Source organism: Strongylocentrotus purpuratus, unplaced genomic scaffold, assembly GCF_000002235.5.
Source record: "Strongylocentrotus purpuratus isolate Spur 01 unplaced genomic scaffold, Spur_5.0 spur5_scaffold_5, whole genome shotgun sequence".
Taxonomy (NCBI): domain Eukaryota; kingdom Metazoa; phylum Echinodermata; class Echinoidea; order Camarodonta; family Strongylocentrotidae; genus Strongylocentrotus; species Strongylocentrotus purpuratus.
This window is the reverse complement of record NW_022145611.1, coordinates 18,907,540-18,934,267: the sequence shown is the minus strand read 5'-3', so window position 1 is coordinate 18,934,267 and position 26,728 is coordinate 18,907,540. Positions and strand designations below refer to the sequence as shown.

Below are 26,728 nucleotides of genomic sequence, written 5' to 3'. Positions count from 1 at the left end.
ACCCCCCACTCCGAGAACGGACGGACCCCATGCGTGTTACCAAAATGTCCTTTTCGTAACAAAAGAAAAAGGTCGACCCGTATTGACTTTACACACCGGACTTTTGCTGAAAAGGGGGGTCGCTTGGAACACGCATATGCGTTCCCTAAATAACACTGAGTGGGGGGGGGGGGGGCGGGGGCCACATGTTTCTGTGACATCTGTCCAACAATAGAAGCGGTGAGATATAATATAAGTTAATATTTCCAAGAAAGGGGACGTGAGCGTTTACAAAAAAGTGACTCTCGTTTACAAATTGCAATTTCTCTTTTCGTTTTAAAAGGGAATTAATCTCATATTACGTGTTACTTTCAGTTTGTAGGCGGCCTATATTTGTCATGAAAAATATAAAACATGCACTACGAAGCTCGTTGTGCGGGGTTCAAATCCCTGCAACGGCACTAAAGTCCTCTGGCAAGGCATTTAGCTACATTTGCCACTCACCACCCTTGTAAAATATATTGGTGCCTATTACGATCTGCATATCACATCGTTTTTCCTGTCGTAGGCCTACTTGTATTTTTTGTCCAGAAATTTATCCCTTATCCACCTTCAGAGCTGCTACCTATACTATAGCTTAATATTTCATGGCGATTGTGTTGGTCTGGAAATCTAGGGAGCAGACGATGTCGTAAATATGGCGAAGCAGGGTCTCTTTAGACATTAATTGAGCAGTGTTCCGGATTTAGGGATGTCTCCAAGGCAGGAAAAGTCCGTGAAAGGGGGGGGGGGGGGTAGAAATGTTGGCAGTCCTGAGATAGGGGGTGCTTTCAAAGGGAGCGAACAAGCAAACACGCCGGCAAACGCGTACCCTAAATACTGAATGGGGGGGCGGGGGGGGGGGGGGGGCTATAATACAGGACGACGCACCATTGTCTCTGCCAGAGTGACCTGGGTACGACGCCATCGTAGAAGGCCAGAGAGGACAGGGCCAGCATGGGTCGGCACTGTGTGCGGATCGTGATTTGCCTTACTGTATTATTCTATTTTATTACATAAAAATAGGTAGACAGACTATTAACATGAGATTAAAACAAAAGTAATTCAACCAAGAGAATTAGAGGAAAATGCAGATGCGACAAAATTGGCAACAATAGTCAAAGGTAAGTATTAGCAGCCATGCACCAAACGAAATAGAAGAAGAAAATAAAGCAAAATTGTGGTCGCCACTTGAAAAGCAACGCAGTCCCAGCTCCTTCCAACATGTCTCACGCACCGTACCGACATTCAATTTTTCTTTTTCTTGTTTGTCAAATGTTCCACCATAGATTTAACCCATGTGTTTTGGGTTGCTGCTGCGTCGTGTAGGTGAGTGACATAATATTAATAAATATCTTTTGCACCTTTTTTTATCACTCAGAAGACAGAACGTTTCGTATTCATTCCTTAAACATATATGAATGAACTTGGTCACTTTGGAAATAAGAATTATCGGATATTAATCGCGCTGCGCCACACGGAGCGCCCTTCCCACGGCCCACATTAGTGCCAGTGCAGTGGTATGGTAAGGTAAGGTAAGATCAGATCATGCATGCATGTGTACGTACGGTAATGAATAGATCATCGCGCCGCGGCCAGGGCCGGTGGCCCGTGTGCTACCGATCCCTATGCCATCTAGAGGCTACAGTGGTTGCGGTGCTGGGGCCCGTTCCTCGAAACCAACGACAAGACGGTCATAACTTTAACCACCAACTACAGAGATGTCTCTGATCTTCCTAAACCGTTGCACAAAGAGCTTACAACACTAAGTAGTCTAGCGCTGGTCCAAAAACTCCAAGAATAAGGATCGTTTTTTGTTGAGGATACATCGGTCCGTGTTTACGAAGATGATCCGGCGCTAGTGTAGTTCCGTATCCATTTTTTTTAGCAGTTTAATATCCATTCTTAGCAAAGAAATTTTAGCCCAATTGTTTACTAATTTTAATCATAATCATATATTGCACCTCAAACTGAAGCTATCAGTCCAAAATTATGCAGACTTCTTGTACGCGCGATACCATAAACCATATGAGAAGTCTGCATAATTTTGTACTGATAGCTTCAGTTTGAGGTGCAGGACTATAGCTTAGAGACGGTACTGAGCGACGACGTCGACATCAAAGCCCTAAACGAAGGTTTCCTGATGTCGGATGTGATCCAAATTTAGGTGGAAAATGCAATATGTGATTAGTCTATGATTAAAATTAGTAAACAATTATTAAACTGCTATAAAAATGGATAGGGACCTACACTAAAATACAACAAGTTCTACATGCTACAAAGATGTCTCTGATCTTCCTGAACCGTTTCACGAAGAGCTTACTAGCTGGACATCTCGTGAAATTGAAACTATCGGCGAGAAGAGGAGCCAAGGTCAAGACATAGCCTTACTCCTTTAGTTCGCAATTGCACTGGATTAGACGAAAAGTAATTTTAGGAAAATTGCAATTATTTAAATGAATCAGGAATAAAATGATTGAAAATGGTACCAGGGAATAAGAGATGCAGTACTTTGAATTTGTGTAGTTTATATACCATAGTAGTAGTACTTAGTGAGCGTTCGGCACTAGTGGGCGCGCTTGCACATGTCCTTGGCAGGGAAAAAATTAATATTTATTTTCGGGGGCTACTTTTCAACCTTGCCTGCATGAAAATAACATTCTAAAATTTGTTTTGCATTGAACTCTATGCAAATTTACTGGGGCTCTTTTAGGCATTTCGGGGGCTAATTCGCCCCGAGCCCCCGTGTATTTTTTTCACTGGTCCTTGGGTTTATGTACGCTCTAGGTGTGCTCAATTTTTGGCTGTGAGCTGGCTGCATTGGTTTTGACAAAGGTGGATTGATATCATGTTAACAAAAAACTAATGCGGTCAATCAGCAAACTTACTTGCGTACATATTTCCCACATGCAGCTTCTTACAACTGCAATTTTGGTTTCTACTTTCCGCTGGAAAAGTGAAATTCCATCGATTTTTCACCTCGTTAAGTCGATAGCTAGTGCTGTGAGAATAAGGGACTAGGTGTGAGATTTCGCTACCTGAAGCTGCTGCGTGTTCTCGTTTGCAGCTCATACATATTCATATTTTGATGGGTGACACGACATTTGCTCCTTCGACAATTGCTCCGGGCTTTATTTCGTCTAAGATGTAGGGTTAGGGTTAGGGTTAGGGTTTCAATAGGGTTTTATGTTAGGTTTAGGGTTAGGTTTAGGGTAGGGTATAGTGTTGAATCCAGGGTTGAAGTTAGCCATTCGATTAGTGTATGAAATTTACAGCGGAGCAATTGTCGCCGGAGCAAATGTCATGGAATCATTTTGATGGCGTTATCAAATTTTTTTCATTATGTCTTGGCTTGGCAGTTTTCCCTCTCATTTTCAAATGGCTGTAGCTACAATGTATGGGGCTCTAACCAACTCTAAATTGACATAAAATTCGCCTTTTGAATATATTTTAATGTCCATTTCGTAAAAATCTGTGATTAAAAAGATGTCATCTTTTTTGTTTATATTTTCTAGTTTTTAGAAGTGACATTTATCGTAGGCAGGTACGGCCTCCCTTTTACCACAGAATTACTTATATAATATAATTGTGAGTATTTCATTTCATGACTGGTGAATCTGGAGCCTGTTTCTCGAAACAGTCATAAGTCCAACTTCTTGACTAAATTAGCGTTAGTAAGCTACTTGTCCGCTACGTGTTTCGCGAAAGGCTCTTTTGCCAAGATCATGTTTATACTTTATATATATAAGGCCTTTTCCACTTAAATAAACTGATTGTAGACCTATGCATTTATTTCCCCATTGTTTGTAAAATCCTTGAAGGGATGGGTAATCTGGTACGACAGGCAAGCCTTGGTCAAAAGTATATTCTCTAGTTTACAGACCCATACTAATTTTGAGATTCTTTCTCCAAAGCGTTAAACTAAATAGTTAAAAACATGTGTTTTAACGTTTGGAATGTTGGATTTTTGTCATTTTTATATTTTGTTGAAGCTTAAAAAATCGGTCAAAACTTTCCTAGCATGTTATTCTTGATAGTTATATAAGAATAATATAAGGGTGTATATATATGAACTATTAAATGAAAATTGTCTGGGGATACTGATCTTAAAAACAGATTCACGAAATGAAATACTCACGATTGTATTTTACAAGTAATTCTATGACTAGTAGGGTTGACTAGGGTATAAGCTACACAAATTTTAAAGTATTTTGCATCTCTTATTCCCTGGTACCATTTTCAATCTTTTTTAATTCCTAATTCATTTAATTGCAGCTGTCCAAGAAACAGGCCGGAGATGCCTTCATTTACCTGTGCAGTGGTTGACTGTAAAAACTCAAGTCGAGGTTTGCTCAAATGGAATTCAGGAACTTGTGACGTACACAAATGCACCCGTAAAGAGGAACTGTGCACCTGCAAACCTCCTTACAGATTTATTCCGTTCCCAACAAATAAATTTTCACAACTGCGTGGAGAATGGATCCGTCAAATGAGGCGTGTAGATCCTTCAACCAAGAAGCCATGGATTCCTAAGCACTTCAGCAGGGTTTGTTCGATACATTTTGTTGATCTTACCCCTTCTGCAAGTCGTGTCCCTACTTTGCATCTCGGATATGATGTTCCTCCACCCACATCTAGAAGGACAATAAAGCGAACAGTACCAGACCTTGTGCCTGCGAGACCTGCCCCAAAGGCTGTAAGAGCTGATTCAGCTGAGCCATCTGTTGCGTTAAAAATGATAGACTTTCTCGCCGAAAATGGACATGATTATATAATATCATATGATGTTCCTCCACCCACATCTAGAAGGACAATAAAGCGAACAGTACCGAACCTTGTGCCTGCGAGACCTGCCCCAAACGCTGTAAGAGCTGATTCAGCTGAGCCATCCGTTGCGTTAAAAGTGATAGATTTTCTCGCCGAAAGTGGACACGATTATATAATGCCATGTAAATGTGCTGTATCATGCCATTGTAAAGAAGCTGCAACAATCATCCGATCATTAGAAGACGAAGTTGAGATGCTCAAAAAATTAGTAGGTAAACATGGTAAGGAAAAACATGCTTAGTTCTCATATGATTTTAATACATGTATATGATACTAGTTTTCTTGAATAAAAGGAAACAAAAAAAAACTGGAAAAGTAACAATACATTGCACACTAACACACACATACATTTTTGCAGTCATTAACTGTCGGCCATTCTAGTATTTCATATTTTCATTATCTATTATGTATATTTTCATATACACTGACACACAAGTCTAATTTTATTGTACATTTCATTAATTTCTACCTAAAACACAAGTGTTTAGCAGCTGGAAAAGGCAAAATGCACACACACACACACACACATACACACATTTGAACATATGGGACTACAAACTCATACTAAGGGGACCAACTCTCATTTGCTCACTTTACATCGTATTATCAGCTTTATTTTTTGAAGGATCTTCATGGTTTATAGCGTTACAAATGACACTAGAATGAAAGAGAATCACTGCAAATTAATGGATCCTGCACAACAATGTGATGTTGATTCGACAGGAGAAAAATACCGTTGTTAGCAATGAAACAGATGATCATGAAGGTGAAAATCTACTTGCAAACTAAGCAGATGTCCCGTGATGCTTTGCGATGAAACAACCGTGAAGGCAAGTATTGTTGCCCTGCTCCAGCTTGGGATCCACCAGCAGAGGTAGCAAAGACATCATATCTGGATACCTCTCGCGCTCATGGGAAGGAGTCTGATGTGATTCAATGATTTTTATTCGAGTTTTTTCCTTCTTTAAAATCATCAAAAAAATGAAGCCATTCAAATTCTAGACTGAAGTAAAGTTCTCAATATTTATGAATTATGTTGGCTATGACTTGAGACTGACGTTTGGAGTGGGACTTCATGAAGCGCTTTACTCTAGTCTTGAAGTTGAATTTCAAAAAAATCAACCTAAAAACCTTAACTCTGCAGCCAAAATTCAATATCCACATGAAAATCTGAAAGCCTGTGGGCAGTTACGCCTGGTTGTAAGAAAACATGAACTAAAACTCCAATATGAGGTTTTGTACCAAGTTTTTTTTAGTCATTGCAAGCCACGATACCTATGCAAGTATGCAGGCACTTCTTCTTCTTCCAGTATAGTACAGACCGCCATTGGCATATTATCATACCTTGTACTTGTCAAGTGTAAAAGGCTCTACAAGAACTCTATGTGCAGCTAAGAAATCAGTCTGAAGCTTAACGGAGCTTAATGTGTTGCACCTTCTGCTTGAAAAGCTCCAAAGAGGTGTGATTGACGACAGCTGGTGGTAAGGAGTTGCACAGTTGGATAGCATCTGGGTAATATGTGGTTTGGAGTAGCAGAGTTTGAGCAAAGGGGACCTGGAAGATCAACCAGGCCATGGAGTATGCTTTAAACCATGCATACTTTCTGCTGCGCCCTTCTTTCCTCCAGACTTGCTCATTGAAGTTGATTCAGCATGGTTGTGATGCTGCTTGTGCAATGATAGTCACACTGGAGGGAGTGTGCACAACGGCATTGCAGCATTTCCACCTTTCTGATGTTTTCCTGGGTGGACCGGTCCCACAGTATTGCAGCTTACTCCATCACAGGGCGTACAACAACTCTGTTTTCTTTGGTGGTCAGGCCCTTATGTTTCTTTGCAGGAAGTTGGCTTTTCTGGTAGTGACATGTACATGGTGATTCCATTTCAAGTTGCTCTGAATGTTGACCCCAAAGTACTTTGCAGTTTCAGTTACCTGTAGCTGTTCTCCATGAATGTAGTTAGGAAAAGACGCTTTGAATGTCTGCCTTTTACTAGAGACATGCATAACCAGGCATTTTTTTAGGGTGGAATTGCATTACCGGTAGCCAGTCTGCTTCCCATTCTTGGAGTGCATCAAAGTCCTTCTGCAGGCATTCCGCATCATCTGCACTTGTCAGTCATATGCAAACAATATCACCGTAGACTTGGCTGATATGCAGTTAGGAAGATCGTTGTTTAACAGCAGGAAGAGAAGGGGCCCAACGACACTGCCTTGCGGAACACCTGACAGGACTAGAGAGGTGTGAGAAGTGCATCCATCAAGCAATACCCTCTGTGAGCGTCTTGTAAGAAATTCCACAACCCAGCTATGGGTACTACCTCGGATTCCATAGTTTTTAATGTGGGACCTTGTCAAAAGCCTGTGATAGGTCTAACAGGATCACATCTACATGTATCTGGTCTCTTGAGTCAAGTCCACTGAAAAGTTCTTGAATAGTGAGGAGAAGTTGGGATGTGCAAGACAGTCTCTTCTGGAATCCTTGTTAAGTACCTATCTGCCATCTGACAGCACTCATCTGACATCACATGACAGGTATATGTGTTTGGGTCACCCTGTTTGTTAATTTTTGGGGGGTCACGGTGTGCCTGATTACACACAGGCTTCTGTAGCAATGTTGTGAATTTTTTCAGGGGCTTGCGTACATGCTGACTTTTGTATGCTGTACACATCATGGCACCTAATGTACATGTAGGTGTTGCGAAATGAACTTTTTACAATTAAACTCAGTGGATATTTTGGTTTTAAAGTAGCTGTAGCCGTACCGCCAAACCAAACGGACGTTCGCCCACATGGCACATCCGAACCAAGCCGAACCGAACCGAACGCAAAGGCCTGGTTCAGATGTTCTGTAATTAACTTGTCATTTTGTACCTAATTATCATGTCATGATTGCTCATTCTATATTTACTTTTTTCTGATTTTCCATCTTTGTGATTTATGCCTCTCAAGTGATGGGCGCGACTTCACTGACGACATTTAAATCCCAAATCCTGACCTCTGCAACGTGGCGATCGCAAACTATAAAAATACAGGTGTTTACTAGGCGCTGATCAAAACAAGTTCAGCTCAAACCCAATCAATAAAACAATTTATATTTTAATTGTAACAATATCGAACAAATTTTACAATATAAATAATTAAATAAATGTATGAAATATAGGATTTTAATTTATTTATTCGGGATAATTAGGAACTTTGTTATTTACCTTATTAAAAATAAACCTTTAAACTAAATTCAATATGGCAGCTTCCAATAATCGTAACATTAGACAACGACCGTCTCGGCAAATCTCATAAAAAACATCATTTATTGTCGAATTGAAAAAATTATTCTTGTAAAATTGCAAATAAAACATGATTAAAGACGGAAATATGAATGTAAGTACTACTTTTCTTCACAAAGAGTAACGTTTAAAGAAGTTTTTTATGTGAAATTCGTGCCGATCGGAAGCAGTGTTTTTCATCAGGAGTGGTGGGCAGAAGGAGCTCCGTGCTGGTCAGACCCGCCCGACCCGCCCAATGCCGGCCACCGTAGCTATAACGCTGCTTGCTATTGTTTTACCGAACCCCGAACCGAACCAAGTTCTGTAAAAAAATTGCCGAACTCTGCCAAACCAAACCGTACCCGAACATGGCGCCTAACTTACAGCACTATTTTAAAGTACAAATATTTGAATTGAAAACACAGTTGTAGTACATTCAGAAATTCAATATTGATTTATTTTTCATTTCAAGATTTAGAGTTTGAAAATGCCTAAGTGTACGAATCATGGTGTATATTGAAATTTGATAACAGAACACAGATCTTGCTTGCTTGCTGTCTGTTAGATAATTTCTCTCTATGCTCCCAAGTGAATTTACTGAGAGGACTGCGCACTTAATGGTGAAACAAAACGAAGGGATATGAAGTAATTGGGATCTGCAGTTATTTTGCCAAAAGCTGTCAACAATGTCATTGCCATCATTAAAGGAAAACTCATCCCAAGAAATAACTTTAGATGTTCTGAGAGATTTATCATATTCCTGCTTATTTATCTATAAGATTCCCCATCAAAGTGTATTAAAGAGGTATGAACCAAGGTATTCTTACCGTAATGGGAAGGTTCTCATCTCCGTTTTCTTGGCAAAGTCTTTTATCAAGTAAACATACCGGTATTTAAATGTATGGATGCCTCCTTGCCACGTGTGTGAGATGATGAAATAATGTATTCACCTGCTATCATGTTTTGTACTCATAATTTTCAGAACGCAAATGGCAAAAGTAAAGTTTTGCTCTTCAAGGGTGAAGGTTTTGGAATTGGAATTGTCAACTGCTACATGTATATTTTAGTACTTTTCTCCTATTATGTATTTCTCAATTTTCACCATATTATTTTCACATTCTCAGCTGTGATTTTATCTCATTGAAAATGATAGGTTCTGTTATTGAATTAATATGTTTCTCCAACTCGAGCTTTGTGTATGATATATGTACAAGTTCGCCTGGTACGTCACATCTTAAAAATGGCTGTACTCGTGTCGTGCTAAATGATATTACATCATGCCAAAGAAATCTTTATTTTCGTAAGGAATATTGTAGATCAATATGTAGGAATAGAATTCATCTTTCTGCATACTAACATTAACACTTATTCTTTGGGGTAACTACTAGTCAACATCTATACTTATCTGTACATATCTGTTTTCCTCTTACAGCTTTGTAGGCTTCTTCAACTTTCACCAGCTGTCCCATGAAATAATTTGAGAATGGATTTCAAAAGCGATTCTCGATTTGCAGCTGTTGCCAAAGATCCTCGCTTCCGCCAGGTTCCAAAACAAGAGCGGAAGGTCAAGATCGATAAGCGTTTCCAAGGCATGTTCACCGATAAACGCTTCAAGCTAAAGTACTCGGTGGACAAACGAGGTCGCCCTGAAAACCAGACCTCTGGAGAGAATCTGAAGAAGTTTTACGAACTCGAGGAAGAGGATGAAGATGAAGAAGAGGCCATCAAAAGTGTATCAGAGGAGGACAGTGATGGAGGTCAAAGTTCAAAGCAGGATGCAGGGAAGTCTTCACAAAAGAAAAAGCAGGCAAGAAGAAGGAGTGGGCGAGAACTTCTCTTGGCTTTCAAAAGGAGAAAAGCAAGGCTGTATGGCCCTGAAGATGCGAATCAAAGCATCAATAACACATTCCCACTGACTGACAATGTAAGTGAAGAAGATAATGATATGGAAAGCTGTACTGATAATGAGGAAGAGGAAAGTGGACTTGGCAGTGATGAGAGTCCTGGAAAGAGATCAAAAGGAAAACGTAAGTATATCAATCTGCTTCTCACGATGTAACAAAATATTTCTCATCATGTGTTAATGTATGAACTAGGTATAGTTGAGTACTGGGCCCCATCGCTCTAAACTTACCATTGATGGTAACTTTGCAATCAATGGTAACTACCATGGAAACCTTAATTTTGATTGGCTGTTGAGCCCTGTTACCATGGTAGTATCCATTTTAGTATCCAAAGTTACTATCAATAGTAAGTTTTATGCAACTGGGCCCTGGTCATGTGTTTGCACTATGAAAGAACCTATTGAGAATTTGGTTTGAGAGTTAGTACTATCAGTCATTATTATAGACCTGCGGTGGAAAAAGATATCTTGTAACAGAAAATTGTATATCATCTGTGACAGTCTTAGTAGAAAGGCCTGTAAAGCATAAAAAGTAAAACCAGTCAATTTCACTTAAATATTCCAAAGTCATATTATGAATGTTCTAGTATTGTCTGTTACTTGGATTCTTATTTCTTATTTCTTATTTCTCACTGTTGTGAATATATTTGCATTTCTGCTATTCTTGAGAGTTTTCATTTTTGCAAAAACTATTGTCCATATGATCTTGATGTCCCAGGACGTGATGTAGAACCAGACTCTGATTCCGACTCTGATTCCGACTCGAAGTCTAAGCTCTCATGGCAGAAACAGAAGCAGAGAGGCATCGACCTAGCCCGAGGTGAAGGAAATGTTGAGACGAGTTCTTCTGACTCCGACTCTGAAGATGAGGCACCCGCTACCGCTACACAGGGACCTGTCATGGACGAGATCTGCCACAACTGGGGGGAATTGGATGCTGAAGCCCCAAGGGAAGAGGCCACTAGTAGCAGATTAGCCGTGTGTAACATCGACTGGGACTGTGTAACGGCTAGCGACCTCTTTGTGCTTCTCAACTCGTTCAAGCCTTCTGGTGGAGTTCTCCATTCTGTGAAGGTATGGGGAAGTTTAAGGTTACAAAGAGGGCACAATAGATCTGTAAATTAAACCAAATTATGATGAAATTCAAAAAGGGGAAGTTCAATATTGAGTTTTTCCATTAAACAATACTTGACCTTCAACAGTATTTCAAATAACGTCGGTGATCAATGTTATTGAGTTTGGGACCTGATTAATCGAATATACTGTCGTGAAATCATCATTAAAGAATTTTTACAGAACCATTAAGTATTTTATAGCTGATAGTGTGGTATGGTATGTCACTGAAACAGCTTCCGTACGATTTTTGTGCCAAAGTTGATTTTTTTTTTTTTTTTTGCATTTTTGGATTTATTGGGGTCCAAGCTATCAGAAATTGATGGGGTTCAAATTTTCCTGAAGACACCAAATTTCCCTATTGCGCGGTATATAAGCCATTTTGGCGCCCAATAGGGACCCCCCAGGAAATGAAGGAGGGGTCTGAAAATTTGAACCCCATCATTTTTGGCCAATTGGGACCCTTTTGAAGCCAAAACAGCAAAATAAATTAACTGTGGCACAAAACTCCTACGGGATTGCATACCCTACCGCACTATGAGGTGATGAGCTGTACCTAATTGATGCAAAGTCGTTGTTGGGTCAACAACTGCCAATTTTCAAAGCATTAGATTTTGAGTTTTCAGAGAGCTGTCAGCAGACCGGTTTACTAACAAATTCAAATTTATGATTTTTTTTTCTTTCCTGATGAGGTATTCCATTAACCTGTTATTAAAGAATGAACTACAATACTTGGAATCCAGTCTGCATATTATGTTGCTATTTCGGACATGCCTCCAGGTTATCAAGAACAACCTTTGTTTAGAAATTTGCATAAAATTTGTCTGAATATGTATCATGCTAATACTAAACCGGTTTATTGGCCATTTTTTAAATATAACAAATTTATAAGTGCCTCAAATATGAATTATTTCATTCACCTGTTATGAAAAATCGTATTTCAATACCGTAGTCAGAATGCACATTACATATATCAAGAGTTGTTAGGTAGGGCAAGTCATAATGTTTGTCCTACCTAGCAACAACTAATGTATGCAATTTGAATTCTGACTATTTAGACACATTTTACTCATAACAGGTGACTGAATTAATTTGTATGAGGCGCTTCACAAAGATAATTATATGCAGAAATCTGGTACATTACACAAAATGGCCGGCCAATTCTCTTTAATTTATTCTGATTTCAATCATGTAGGCATTTCAGGAATGTGATTGTTTAGCCTATATGAGGGCAACTAGTAGTATTATGTTAATTAGACTCAATTCTCTTTAATTTAGTCAGATTTCAAATCTATAGAAACTGCAATGTCAGGCATGCACCCAGCTGTTTGTCTTCTAATACATGTACATGTGTATGTACTGAGCTAGCTAGGCTGATTGAGTTAGTATACTAGGCAGTCTGCATCCAGCTCTTATAGAGAGAGGATCTACTGTTTGTAGGGCTAGGGCAGCTCTAGATAAAGCCACACAATATTTTTTTTTTTTAAGCCAGCAGTCATGTATTCATTTAGCTTCAGTCAGTAAGTTTAGTTTGTTTTCCTTTTTTTTAGAAGGACAATTTAAAACATTTTTTAGAATTTGCCTGTTAGAGGACAGGACATAGTTTGCTTCATTGTAGAATCAATATTCCATGATTATAATTGAAGTTCACTCATAATTTTTTAACAAATTGTGGAGTGATGATAATAGAACCCAAACTTAACTATCAATTTGTGGAAGATTAGAAAACTCTAGTTTTATCAATATCATTTCTGAGAAGTTTTAACTCGCTGAATGATATGGAATTGAAGACATACTAGTACAAGACTTGGACGGATCAGTGTGATGTTGAATTCAGCTTGGTACTAATGAATTAAATATATCTAGTATTTTTACTGTATTTGCTCATGCAGAGAGACAGTCAGGGGAGATGATATTCTGTTAATAGAGGACCGAAGCTGTGACATCATAAAAATTTAATTTTAGAATTTTTAATTTTTTTCTTCATTTTCCAAAAGAGCATCAAAAATAATGTCTGAATGTCGAAAACCAATTGAATACTGTATGTTAAGTATTGGCTGAGATATGACCATCTTCATAAATAGATGTCCTATAGGAAGTCAGTGTTATATTGCTCTGGCTCGTAATGTTATGAACCAGAGCAATATAACACTGAGTTCCTATAGGACATTTTTTTATTCAGATGGTCATATCTCGGCCATTACTTAACATATTCAATTAGTTTTCGGCATTCGGACATTAATTTTGATGCTCTTTCGGAAAATAACGAAAAAATTGAGAAATTCCAAAAAAAGATATTTGATGACGTCACACTTCACCACTCTATACATGTAGATACTGAAATCAATTTTTTTGTGGGGGTGTGGCGTTAAAGAAAAATCTGAACTTAATAGCAAACTACCCTGACAAAGCAGCCAAATTGGAGAAGCCGATTGGAGAAGGTTTGGATGAATGTGGACAACCAATAAGAAAGTTATGAGTATTTAGAAGCACACCACTATACGTACATTGCACATGTACATGTATGGGTACTTCAAATTGGCTGAATCTGTAACGTCACTGTGATGTAGTGGCTGACAACTCTTCCATTTGTTTCAATACACATATTTACTGAAAGGTAAATTTTTCATAATGCATGACTTAAACGGTCTTTTCATTTTAGGAGATCTGTAATAATATGCTGCCCCTAATATATTTTAATTAGTACCCCAATTCCCAAAGGAGAAGGCACTGAGGAGAAAAACAGAAATTTATGATATTCTTGTGCTTGACAAACGGGAGTTGTCTACACAACTACGTCGATCAACTGACTGAATTTGCCAATTTGAGATTCACACAGATGATGTTCGTTAGTCAGTGTCTCCTTAGATCAAGATTAGGTTTTAGTTACAACATTACAACACAAATAACTTTCTTCTTGTCCTATTTATTTCCAACTTTCTCCATTCTGTTTCTGTTATATTTCTGCTTTCAATGAAATCATTTCAAAGGTTGGATTGCCCTTTATATGTTGTCAGTATGGTTGAAAGTAGTTGTAGTAGATTCTTGAAAGTAGTATTGACCAATAATTGTGGATATTGGATATTTCCTTTTAGTTGGCTGTTTTCATAGGACTTCATTTTGACAGAGTCAGCAATTTTTCCCTTGATACTTCATTATCCGTTCAGATAGTCAATTTCTCATCTGTTCCCTGTTCTTTGTGTCAACAGGAGTCATCCGTTTCCCGTAGGTTTCCTTGCGTCCCTCCCCCCCCCCCCCCCCCCCAAATTAAACATTTCCCTCAGACTAGTTCCACGTTGTGATTCATGGGTTGCATTCTCCATCAACATATTCTTGGTTGGTTGTTATCCACCCTGTTTGCGTGACCGAACACCAACAATTTTTTGTGGTTGCTAAAACGGCCCTTTGGAATCCCCTGATGCCAATTTAACATTATTCTATGCGTCCTTACAGATATACCCATCCGAGTTTGGACTGGAGCGGATGCGGGAAGAAGATGCTAAGGGACCTCAGGAGCTGGTGGAGAAGGATGAGAAGAAGGAGAGGTTGAGTGGGATCCAGCAGGAGCGATATCAGAGGGAGAAACTGCGCAAGTATCAGATGCAAAGGTCAGGGCCCTGTTTCATAAAACTTTATATCAATAACAAGTTACAAGCTACTGTTATAAGCTACTGAAATCAAGGCATCTGATTGGCTGAGAGCAAACTTATCATAAAAATTAAGCATTTGCTATGGATAAAAAGTTTTATGAAACAGGCCCCAGTTGTGTGCAACTTGCTAATGTTCTATCCTGGGGGGTGTTTCATAAAGCTGTGCGTAAAGTTATGCATGACTTTACGAATGAATTGAATATGAAGAGCTAAATGGGATTCTCAGATCCTTTTAATTGCATGAGCTTAAGTTGAAATATGCAGATGTAAATTGATCTCATCATTAACAAAACATTTCAATGCAAAGTGTATTTTTTACTACAATTTTATTGAGATTATGGGAAATACAGTCACACTTTGTTAAAATGTCAGGAACAAATTTGGGCATCCCATTTGTAACTTTAAGTACAGCTTTATGAAACAGCCCCCTGGTGTTATTGCAGTTAAGAAAGAATCTGCTAGTTTGATGGTATTTCTGCACTCATTCTTCGACATGCGTAAAATTGAATGAAATGAATTTGATATTTTAAAAAAAAATTGGGGTAATCACAGAATGCTAAAAACCAACATTTTGTAGATTGAAAAAACTATTGACGGATTGCTGCACATTTTTTTTTTTAGCAGTGCTGCCAAAATATTACAAATAGAGATATTTTTGTCTGGACTATTGAGACAGTGTGTCTCCTCTGATGTCAGGAAAGCAGGGAAAAGAGGAAAACCTGATGTGATGTTTATTCGTTACGTGAAACAATTTGTACCGGTATCTGTTTATATATAAATGTATATTCTCTCTTTTTTTAGTTTGTAAATTTCGCAAGAATTATTTGTATAAAACCAAACTTTAAAGTCTCTATCTTTACCAAAATGTGAATGCTGCATGCAACTTTGAGTTTAATCATTAATTCCAAGGGACGGGGTGTTTTACACTTGACATAGTCTGCGTCTATGAAATAGGGGAGTGGCAAGTTACAGGTACGCCTTGCATTGATAAACAATAGTAAACTGTGGCGTTTTAATGATGCAAACTGCAATATCCTTAACGCAGGGCTAAATGATTACGCGTAGTGCCATTGTTGCGTGAAGTTGCTATTCATTTACAGGTTTTTTTTAAATGGCGATTTACCAAATCATATAAAAATGAGCCTTTACAGTGTCTTACTCTGTCCCCATTATATGGAAAGATACTCTTGTGTCACTCCTTAGCTTGTACATAGAGCAGGCTATTTATATATTCCAAATGACTCTAGGGGAACGCCTGTTACATAAAACTTACCATTGATGGTAACTTTGCCATCAATGTTAAGTTTTCTGCAACAGGCCTAGATCGGAAATTTCACACATAGTTCCCATGAAAATGATACTACCGGTAGATCAATATTGGTTGCTGGCAGATGGCCGATAGTACCTTTAACAGCTCATTTGAGCTAACTTTGCTTCCTTTTTTGTTTTATTTAATTCCTAGGTTGAAGTATTACTATGCAGTGGCAGATTGTGACAATGCTGATACAGCCAATACCATTTATGAACAGTGTGATGGAATGGAGTATGAAACCAGTGCATCCAAGCTCGATCTTAGGTGAGTGACTGCAATGGGCCTGTCCACTTTAAATGCCTTTTTTCCCTTCATTTTATTGTCTTTATACAAGGATTAAATTATAGTTTGACATAAGGGAGAAAACCAAGTGTTGTGCCCTTAAAGATAAACTCCAGGTCTGGTAAAAAAAGAAAATTAATTCTCACAGAATCAAACGAAACTTACACTGAATGTTCAAGATTACAAATAAATGACATGTGCCAAACAATTTTGGAAGAAAATGTATACTGGCTGAGTATTGAGCATAGTAAGACAAGGAAATCAAGGTAGTACTAGCCCCGACACCATGTGTGTTGTCCCATGTATAGCTTTCTGTGTACAGTGCTTGTTACTTTACCAAGACTCTGCCAAATTTATTATGATTTTGATGACTCCAGAACCTTGCAGTGCACACCAATACTGTCATGCTACATGATCAACTGTTTCTGATCCATTCCACACCTTTTCTTTCACAATGCAATCGCATTACCAGTACTGGAGTTTATCTTTAATAACTCTCTTGTAATTCTTTAATTCTATTATAAATGACATGTAACATTATATATGGCAACTAGCAGGACCCCCGGAAATCCGCGGGATTCTAGAGGGGGGCGGGGGTGTAAATAGATATATAGAGACTGTCTAAATTAAAACCGCCAAGATCTTTATTTGCCATTCAGGCCATTAAGAAAATATACATGTTTAGCGTCCCCGCCCGCTTCCTTTTTGAGGGCCGCCTCCTATTTTTTTTTTTTTTTTTTTTTTTTTTTTGAAAGAAAAAAAACATGAAAAGTACAGCTAAAATGTATTTCTGATTTTAAAAAAAAAAAAAAAAAATTGTCGGCCGCCATCTTGAAAAATAGCCCAAATGTCAGGGAAAATGTACGGAGCGGCCATTTTGAAAGAAAAAAAAAAAAGGGCCTCCTCCCCATTTTTTCGAAAAAACAGGACGCTAAACATGTTTTTTTTTAAATTTGGCCTTATATAAAAATTAAAAAAACGATCCAACTGTACCAGTAGTTATTCTTTAAGCCACTGGAACTGCGTAGAGTTCCGTAGTGTGGCGTACCGACTACGCAGAAATTAGGCTGCGTATTAATGGGAAAATAGTCCCTGTGTAGGTTATGCGTAGGCTGGCGTACAGGTTAGCTTATGGTTGCTTACTGTGTGGAAAGCTTTTACTGCTTTGTCGATCTGGCGTAGGGTAGCGTACTGTTGCGTAGGCATGTAGCGTAGTGTTGCGTAAAAAGGCGTACTTTCTGCGTCAAGTTTCTACGCCGAAAGTACGCGAAAAAAATTAAACATGTTGAATTGTTTTCGTTCATCTTGCGTACCCCTTTCCGTCCCTCAGCATATAGTAACGTAGGCCAGCGTAGTTGGTACGCAACACTACGCAACTCTAAGTATTGACCCCACGCCAATTAGTGACCCGCAAGTGTCACAAATAAAGTATTAAAAATATGCTCATCTGACCCTAATTAAACGCCTAGACCCCCCGAGCTTTCGGGGGTTTATGGCCCCTTGAAACCTGTGGACCCCACGCCTATATTATATATACACTCAACTCGCTGCGATCTGATCTCCCCCCCCCCCCCCCCAACTTTGAAGAACGTAACCCCCGAGCTTTTGGGGGTTTATTGCCCCTTGAAACCCGTGGACCCCACGCCTATATTATATATACACTCAACTCAGGAACCGTGGAAATCCAAGGGATTCTAGAGGGGGGCGCAGGCAAAAAATTAAGTTTTTCATTTCAAATTTCAAATTTGGGGAAATTTTCGGGGGCTCTTTTTTCAGGGGCTACTTTTTCATTAATTCATAAAAGGATAGGCCTACACTTTGTTGAGATTTGTTTAGTAGGCTAAGGACAGGTTTCAGGCTTCCTACTTCATAATTGCCTATTTAAAAAAAACATTTTTCTAGTTCAATAACTAAGTTTTCATGCATTGATTTGATGCAAGAACTGTAACATAATAGACCCTAGATCGTGATTATTTCTGACCATGAATTTCGATAATCATTTTTCAAAGTAAAATTTTCACAAGAAAATCAGACAGTCGTTTAAAAACGTAGACATTAGTAATACTTTTACTAATTCTAAGCTGAGGTTTCGTAAATCTATTCACGAAACTATATTGAAATCGCGGCAATAATGATGCAAACCAACAGATAACAATTTCAAAGTGTCAAAATCTCTTCGACTCGAGCTCAGCTCAGCTGAACTCACACCAGGCGCGTACGCAGGATTTTTTCAAGGGGGGGGTTTTAACATTTATAAATCGGTCCGAAAATTTCGCAACGACTCAGCCAGCCGCTGAATAAGCGGGGGGGGGGTAAGAGGACACATTTTTTTTTTTTTTTTGTCCCAAAAAAATCGCAACGACTCAGCCGACCGCTGAATAAGCGGGGGGGGGGGGGGGGTAAGAGGACACATTTTTTTTTTTTTTTTGGTCCCAAAAAAATCGCAACGACTCAGCCAGCCGCTGAATAAGCGGGGGGGGGGGGGGGGGGGGGGGGGGGGGGGGGGGGTAAGAGGACACTTTTTTTTTTTTTTTTTGGTCTGGAAATTTGACATTTTGCTCCGTTGGGGGGGGGGGTAAGGTCACCTTTTTTAGGTCGGCCATGGGAATAATTTTTTTTTTTTTTTTTTTTTTTTTATAAAAAAAAAAAAAAAAAAAAAAAAAAAAAAAAAATCCAAAAGGGGGGGGTTTAGTTTTTTTTTAGGGGGGTTTACACACACAAAATTTCCAAAGGGGGGGGTTTAACCCCCCAAACCCCCCCCCTGCGTACGCGCCTGACTCACACACACACACAGCTTAACTCCAGGAAGCTCGAACACCGGCGTCGCAGGCGTCGGACGCCTGCGGTGCGCGGAGCCGGTGTTGGAGCTTCCTGGAGTTAACGGCAACTCACACACACTGCACAGCAGCAATGCACTGTGTGTTGACTGAAGGCAGCTTGCGACTGAACTGTCAGTCCAATGGTTTTCTTGTGAAAACTTTCCTTTAGAAAATGATAATCAAAATTTAGTATATATGGCCGTAGTAATCACAAAATAAGCTTTGATTTCATACCTCCATTCACGAAAACTATATAAAAATCGCGGCAATAATGATGGAAATAGGTCCCTAAGTTTGGATGTGGACGGGAAGCTTCGTGTGTATCTCTGTGGCGTGTGCAGCTACTATAAAGGATATCCTATAGAAAGATGCTTTACTCGGGTAATCCCGACCCTGTGCATAGTGCATTTAATACGCAACTTAATGTGAGTGGATAGTCATCGGTCGTGTGTCTACGGATGTTATGTTGAATATCCATGAGGTATTTCTGTCGTCACGCATATCCTGCATTATGCATATCGCGTCTGTTTTCGCCCTGGACGTCGACACGAAGGAGGACCTCTGGCGGAGTATAGCCAATTCGACAGAGTAGACTCTCCCGCGGACGACGGCACCGGTCACCGGTACCCCGAGGGGAGGGTTCAGGAGGAGATAGCTGCACCAACTTCGGTCGGCGATCTCATTAAAAAACAATAGAATACAACGGCCGGCGGAGACGTCATGCCCCCCGCGGAGCCTTAGCGTATTACTATTATAGATTTTACCTTAGTCTTGACTTTCTAAAATTTCTGGTGGGTTTTAATTTGATAGCAGTAATAGTGAAATTTGAAATTACATTTCAAATGTTTAAAGCTCATTTTTTGTGTGCTTTGTTCATTTTGTTTCTGCTTATATTGTCCAATTTACTCCTGAGTGCAATACGCAAGTCTTTCATATACAGTATATGTCTCTATTCACTGCTGTCTTTTCATTTAGTGTAGTACCAATAAACTCTAAAGCTTATTCTGCAATTGTTGTTGGGTTTTAGGTTCATACCGGATGACACCACCTTCGACCACGAGCCCAAGGGTGTGGCATGCGAAGCCCCGGAAGCCTCTCAGTTCAAGCCCCTGGAGTTCCAGACGACTGCCCTGACCCGATCCAGCGTCCAGCTGACGTGGGATGAGAATGACAAGAGGAGGGCGAAGGAGACGGATGAGCTCTTCAAGAGCAGGAAGAAGATGGAGGAGATGGAGTCGCACATTCAGGCGTACCTGGCCTCATCCAGTGAGGAGGAGGAGGAGGAGGATGTGGAGGATCGAGTGGAAGGAAGTAAGTCTTTACCTTGGATTATTCATATTTTGTGTTGTACCCTGTAGATCAACCTGGCCAGAGAAATATGTGGCATCAAATCTAAATTAAAAAGTATCCATTGTATTACATGAGGAAAGGAAAAGAAAGACAGATTAACAAGTGCCCACATGCTTTCACCCGCCCCTCCCATATCCCCTACTCCTCCTCGCCCCTACCAATAGGCCATTTGAAACGTATTAAAAGTTGTAAAGTTGTGAAGTGCCTCGTTAAAATTATTTCACTTGAGTGTCGCAAATAATTGTATTTAAATAGTCTGCAAATTGCATACGTTACATCTCCATTGTGAAAATATTTTATTCTAGCTGTGTATACTTCAACTTGTGTTAAAAGCTTTTTACACGCAGCGCAAGCTTAAAATTCCACCTTATTCACACTTTAGTTTCAAGAAAATAAGAACCATTTAAACATAACTATGCAAATAAATGGGAAGTTGGGATGAAAAGAGTAGCTTGGGGCAACAAAGGCCCCTGTGCATACAGACTTAAATATCTGTGTGTCAAAAATGTCAAAATGTGATATTTCTAGGGTAACATTTGTATGCCTCTGCTACAAAGTAGCCGGAGGCATCATTTTTCTTGGTTGTCCGTATGTCTGTACGTCCTGTTCTCGTGATCGCGTTATCTCAAGAACCAATTGATAGATTACCGCCAAACTTGGTCATGCATGTATCTTGCAGAGCTAATGAATTTATTAGATTTTGTGGGTCACTAGGTCAAAGGTCACAGGACTTATGTATGCGAAAATAGCTTGTGATCGTTTTATCTCAAGAACCAATTGATGGATTCCCGCCAAACTTGGGTCATGTATGTATCTTGCAGAGCTAATGAATTGATTAGATTTTGTGGATCACAAGGTCAAAGGTCACAGGACTTGTTATGTTTGCGAAAATAGCTAGTGATCGCTTTATCTCAAGAACCAATCGATGGATTACCATCAAACTTGGGTCATGTATGTATCTTGCAAAGCCAATGAACTGATTAGATTTTAGGGTCATGAGGTCAAAGTTCAAAGGGTCATACACGTATATGATTAATCACTGCAATCACAATATTTTTTAACCTTTTAATTGATTACAATCAAACTTGAGTTTTTAAAATTGCTTCTGTTTTTGTTTGTAAAATCATTCTATGACTGCGTGCAGTCGAACATCGATCTATTTAAAAAAAAAAAAATTTATAGTTTATTTTTGCCGCAGCAGTTTACCATGTAATATGTGAACAGGGCCCTAAAGTGAAAGGGCATGTCATTGATACATTATGTACTGCTTTGTCTGTCAGGTTTAAATGAGGAAACCGAAGAGAGCGAAAATGCAACCCCTGTCAGCCAAAAGGACCGCATCAACAAATACCGGAATCTTCTGAGGGGCATAGAAGAGAAGGAGAAGCAGGATGGAGATAAAGACATGGAGATGGAGATTTCTTGGGAACCAGGTAATTTCCTTTTTTTAATTATAAAGAAAAGATGGTAGTTGAACGAATATGCTTGTAAGGCAGGTGAAACCATCATTTTTTTCTGTGACTTTTGACTGTTGTTAAAGCCTCGGTCACGAGTGCCGTACAAACGATTTTCAGACGATGGAAATTCGGGAAGACAATGGAAAAACAGGGAGATTCGTACAAAATTATCGTTCGTACGAACCTTTGTGACCTTAGCGTAAGCCATAGCATTTCAGAGTTTTAGTAAGGTCTAAATGAATCGGCTTTACTTCCACTTTTATTTGATTTTTCCAATCATCCATAGTTTAAAAAGTAAATATGTATATGAAATGAAACAGAGTCAATGAAAATTACAACAAAAATTCAACAAGGACTTGCTAAATTGTACACGAGTCCATGATACAGTGAAACTTAAAATACAACTATAGGCCCATTCACACACACTCAATTTAGTGAGATTTGGATGTCTTTTTTTTTGTGGAAATGTTTATACTCCGGGAAAATATCTCACTTCTTGACAAGCACTGTTATATCTCTTTTGCTCACATGCAAAAACACCCTGCCAAATAATAGTGATTATTACAAAAATCTCGCTTTTACTGTTCCCGATCAGGATCTCACTTTATAGTGAGATTGTGATTGCGTTATAATTTTTTTAGAAACTCACTGGTTTCTATCTTTGTGAATCCCAATTATGTCATTGGCAGGGGGTGCACAAGACAAACAACATATACAATGCATGGAACATAAAAACACAAATTAGAGGAGAGAACACAATTTGAAGGCCCTCAATTGTTATAACAAGCTGATTTTTCCTATGCATTAATATAAATTATTTGTCAATTAAAAAAAAAAAAAAATTTAACTTTATTTCAAATATTTGTAATTGTGTCATTTATTTTGTAAAAGAGGTACAAATTGTTTCATATTAAAGGTAAAGACCTGTATAGGAAACGCCCCAATTTCAAAAAATGAAATGGAAGCTCTTATTACCAATCATGTGAAAGAATATGTTTTGACTGATACATGATAAAAAAATTTGCTGGGAAACCGCCTACTAATTGATATATTTGGTAAATTAGTTTATCTACATGGTCTGTGAGAGATAAACGCACATGTCGCGCACATGTGCGTATAGTCCCATTTACATCTTTCTGTGTACAAGGCTTGTAAATTTACGAAGGCTGGGCCATATTTCTTATCATTTTGATGATTCCAGAACCTTGCAGTACACACCAATACTTATATGCTAGATGATTAACCTTTTCTGATCAATTCCACAACGTTTCTTTCACAATGCAATCGCATGACCAAAACTGGTCTTTACCTTTAAGGCCTGATCCGGATTCTCACATTTTAAACTTGTGACTGAAGCCTATATAGCTACCATTTAGCCAGCCATATTATCTGATATTAGAAGCCAGGCGAACAAATACAAATATTCCCATCAGTGAAAAATGTGAGTGTTATCATGACACAGAAGCCAAACAGTTGGATCAGATATTACAAGATGTTACATGTTACTCATAGAGAAAAACTGATTATCCGCCATCTTTTTCCTTTGCAGGGCTGAAGGAATCCACTCAAGAAATAGTGAAGAAAAAAGCAGAATCAAGCAGCTCAACACCTTGGGAGCAATACTTGGAGAAGAAGAAGGATAAGAAGAAAGAGCGTCAACAGGAGAGGAAGAAGCTGAAGGCTGGACAAAATACTGTAAGAGTTCAAAATTTATTTCAATTAAGGTACTATGTCCCATTTGCAGGCCCAAAAATGAAAAGGTTAAATTCCAACGGAATTCGAAAGATAATACTAATTTAGAACTGCTCTCAAAACGAAAGGGCTTGAAAATGTCTTTTAGTGGGAAAATAACGAGCATTAGTCGTCAAATCGACTTTAATGATTGCAATCAGTTTAGTAATAGTCTAATTTTCAGACCCTTTTACCAAATGATCGTTTAATTGTGCCCATTAAAAGAAGTGGGTTATTGATGTAGACAAATGCGCATATACCTAAACAGCTCATTTTTTGTAGATTATTAACAAAGAAAAAAAACGAAATCAGTCAGTCACTCAATAGTGTCTGCTAGTGAAGTCTAGAAAGTAAACGGGTTTCCTTGCGTAATTTGAAAAATAGGACACTGCTAACGTTTAAATTTCACAGATAGGACTGGCATGTATGTGACATATTCATAATTCCTGCAAAGTTATACAGAATTTGATGTTGGCTACAAATGGGACAAAGTACCTTTAACCAAATCTCATATTTTCTAAATTGAAGTTTATTGCCAAAAACTTGCAGACACGTAACTAAATAACCTTGTCAACCCTCATGACAAGTACGGGTATAACCTGATTCTTAATTCGTCTTCTCGTTAATCGGAGAGAAAATGTCAGGAACTAATTGCTTGAATTTTCCTATCCATATTCTACATTATTTAGACTTTGCTCAGATCTCTGTATTTTTTTCTAGTTATTTAAAAGGTTTTTTTTTTCTCTTCAAAATACAAATACATTATAGAGTCTCTATATGATTTTTAGTCTGCATGGAGAGAAAAATATATGAAATATTCAAGTGTTGTGATATTAACCTAATTCCTGCTCCAGCCAATGCATAGATTCATAACCCGGCCACTTAAAAGTCAACTCTTGGCTACGATTTCAGTGAAATGTACACCTGTAATTGTCTTTATTGTGTAACTTTAGAAGGATGTTGATATTGGAGAAGAAATCCAGGCTTTCAGTGATGATGAACTTCCCGATGATATTGACCTGAACGACTCTTTCTTCAAGGACTCCCTCAAGGAAAGCGAATCAGGTATCGTGTTTGTGATAGCAATTTCTATATTTTTAATGATTAATTCCTGTTCTCAAGTGAAAAGAATAGAAACAATATGTGTCGTTGGTATCGGTTTTGATTTAAAGGTAGTCTGTTCCTTTTGCAGGCTGAAAATACAAAATTATGTACGTCCTATGGTAAACAAGAGATAATACCAACTAAATACTCCTCTTCAGAGGCAATATTGAACATTGGGAATTTTCCAAATGCGTTGCCAAAAAAAAGGCCTTGAAGATAGTCTGATTTTCAGACCCTTGTACTACATAGTCATACTTTTTGTGCTGATTTTTTGGTCATTATAAGAAGTGGGTCATTGATGTAGACGAATGATCCTTTACAGCTAATGTTATCAATTAACAAATTTTGAAAAGACATTGTCTGACGGAAAAGGGTTTCCCTTGCATAACTAGGTCACTGCTAATGTTTAAATTTCAAAGATACAACATACACAACATATTACTCATGATACCTGCCAAGTTCTACAGAATTTGATGTTGGCTGCAAAAGGGATACTCTACCTTTAAACACTTGACTAGAGATGAGAAGAACATGGGTTCGATCACGTCACAGCACTAATGTCTTTGAGCAAGTCGTTTGATCTTCAAATGGCTACCCTGTAGCATGCAGATGTTAATGTGGTAGAATTGGCACTAAAAGCGCATGCAAAATGATGCCTGGCCGGAATACTCTGTCATGATTGGGTAATATTAAGTAGTATACAAATGTGACTATCAATATAACAAACTTTAGAATGACAAATTTTGTTTGCTCAGTTTTTCAGTTTTGGCAAGTCATGGAATTTGCCGGGATTTACATGTAATTGATGATTCAATTGCTGGGAATGTTCATCTCATTCAGATGACAATTACATTAGAAATATGTAATTAAGGTCCTTGTGTTCATTTCTGTATCATTATCAGGTGGAAAAGGAAAAAGGAAGGGCAAAAAGGAACAAGACATGAAAACAGAAGAAGAATTGGAAGAAGAGAAGCAAAGAAAGGTAAGAAGCAATTTATTTTCATTGCATGACAGTAGCTTATGGAGAGGCTACTGGACCAAATTTGCTTCATCTTCAATGTTTTCTTACTAAACAAAAAAATATCACTTGCCGACATGGAGACAGAAATTTTTGAATAGAAAATTGTTAATTTGTAATATATTCCTGGGTATATGTGCACTGTATAATTGTGAAGGTGTTCTGTTCAATTGCATACCACTATTTTAATTTTGAATGCAGTTACAAAATAGTAACAATGACAAAATATTATTTGTACATCTATTGAATTTCTCAACAGGCTGCACTAGAGCTGCTGATGTTGGATGAAGAGGACGACGGCAGGCAGCACTTTAACCTGAAGAGCATCATAGAAAACGAAAACATGACGAAGAGCAAACGCAAGAGGCAACTGAAGCAAAAGCGCAAGCTTGGCCAGCCGGAGGAAGAAGTCCACACTGCCATTCAAGACAAGTTTGAGATCAACGCAGCAGACCCTCGTTTCGATGCCCTGTTCACGTCGCACGAGTATGCCATCGATCCCTCGGATTCTCAGTACAAGAAGACCAAGGCAATGGAGACATTGGTCACAGAGAAACAGAGGAGGAGGGCGAGGAGAGAGAAGGAAGGGGTAGAAGATGAAGAGAAGACAGCAGAGGAGAAAAAAGAGAAAAAGATGAATGTAGAGGTTTCACAGTTGGTCAGATCAATCAAGAATAAAACGGAGCAGTTTCATTCAAGGAAGAAGCTCAAAATTGATTCATGATATGATTTAGGTAATGCAATGGACTATGATATTAAACAATTTTAGATAAAATGTGGAAAATAAGTATCAATCAGGGGTTCTGCAGCATGGTTGGTTGGTAAATACTCCCAAAACAATATTTTTATGCCTCCGCAACGAAGAAGCCGGAGGCATTAG

General features: G+C 38.6%; 1 protein-coding gene across 4 annotated transcripts; it reads left to right on the top strand.

The window, feature by feature from the left end:
- Positions 1–1,393: 1,393 nt before the first annotated feature.
- On the top strand, positions 1,394–26,728 carry LOC575642 (ESF1 homolog). Of its 4 annotated transcripts, none has more exons than XM_030998872.1 (11): positions 1,394–1,548; positions 9,542–10,136; positions 10,731–11,086; positions 14,579–14,733; positions 16,238–16,351; positions 20,216–20,499; positions 21,819–21,971; positions 23,545–23,690; positions 24,680–24,791; positions 25,733–25,812; positions 26,108–26,728. In XM_030998872.1, exons 2-11 carry the CDS (start codon positions 9,593–9,595, stop codon positions 26,570–26,572), a joined length of 2,409 nt encoding a protein of 802 aa, XP_030854732.1. In that variant the 5' UTR covers positions 1,394–1,548; positions 9,542–9,592; the 3' UTR covers positions 26,573–26,728. The 4 variants fall into 4 exon arrangements, with proteins under 4 accessions (XP_030854732.1, XP_030854733.1, XP_030854730.1 ...); XM_030998873.1 differs by lacking the exon at positions 1,394–1,548 and adding an exon at positions 4,279–5,066 and having other exon boundaries at positions 24,683–24,791; XM_030998870.1 differs by lacking the exon at positions 1,394–1,548 and adding an exon at positions 4,280–5,057.

Bases quoted from the DNA above. Each gene is read 5' to 3' on its own strand.
- LOC575642 (XM_030998872.1), top strand. From the start codon at position 9,593: ATGGATTTCAAAAGCGATTCTCGATTTGCAGCTGTTGCCAAAGATCCT. The intron at 10,137-10,730 runs GTAAGTATATCA...TTGATGTCCCAG, and splicing joins AAAGAGATCAAAAGGAAAAC to GACGTGATGTAGAACCAGAC. The intron at 16,352-20,215 runs GTGAGTGACTGC...GTTGGGTTTTAG, and splicing joins GCATCCAAGCTCGATCTTAG to GTTCATACCGGATGACACCA.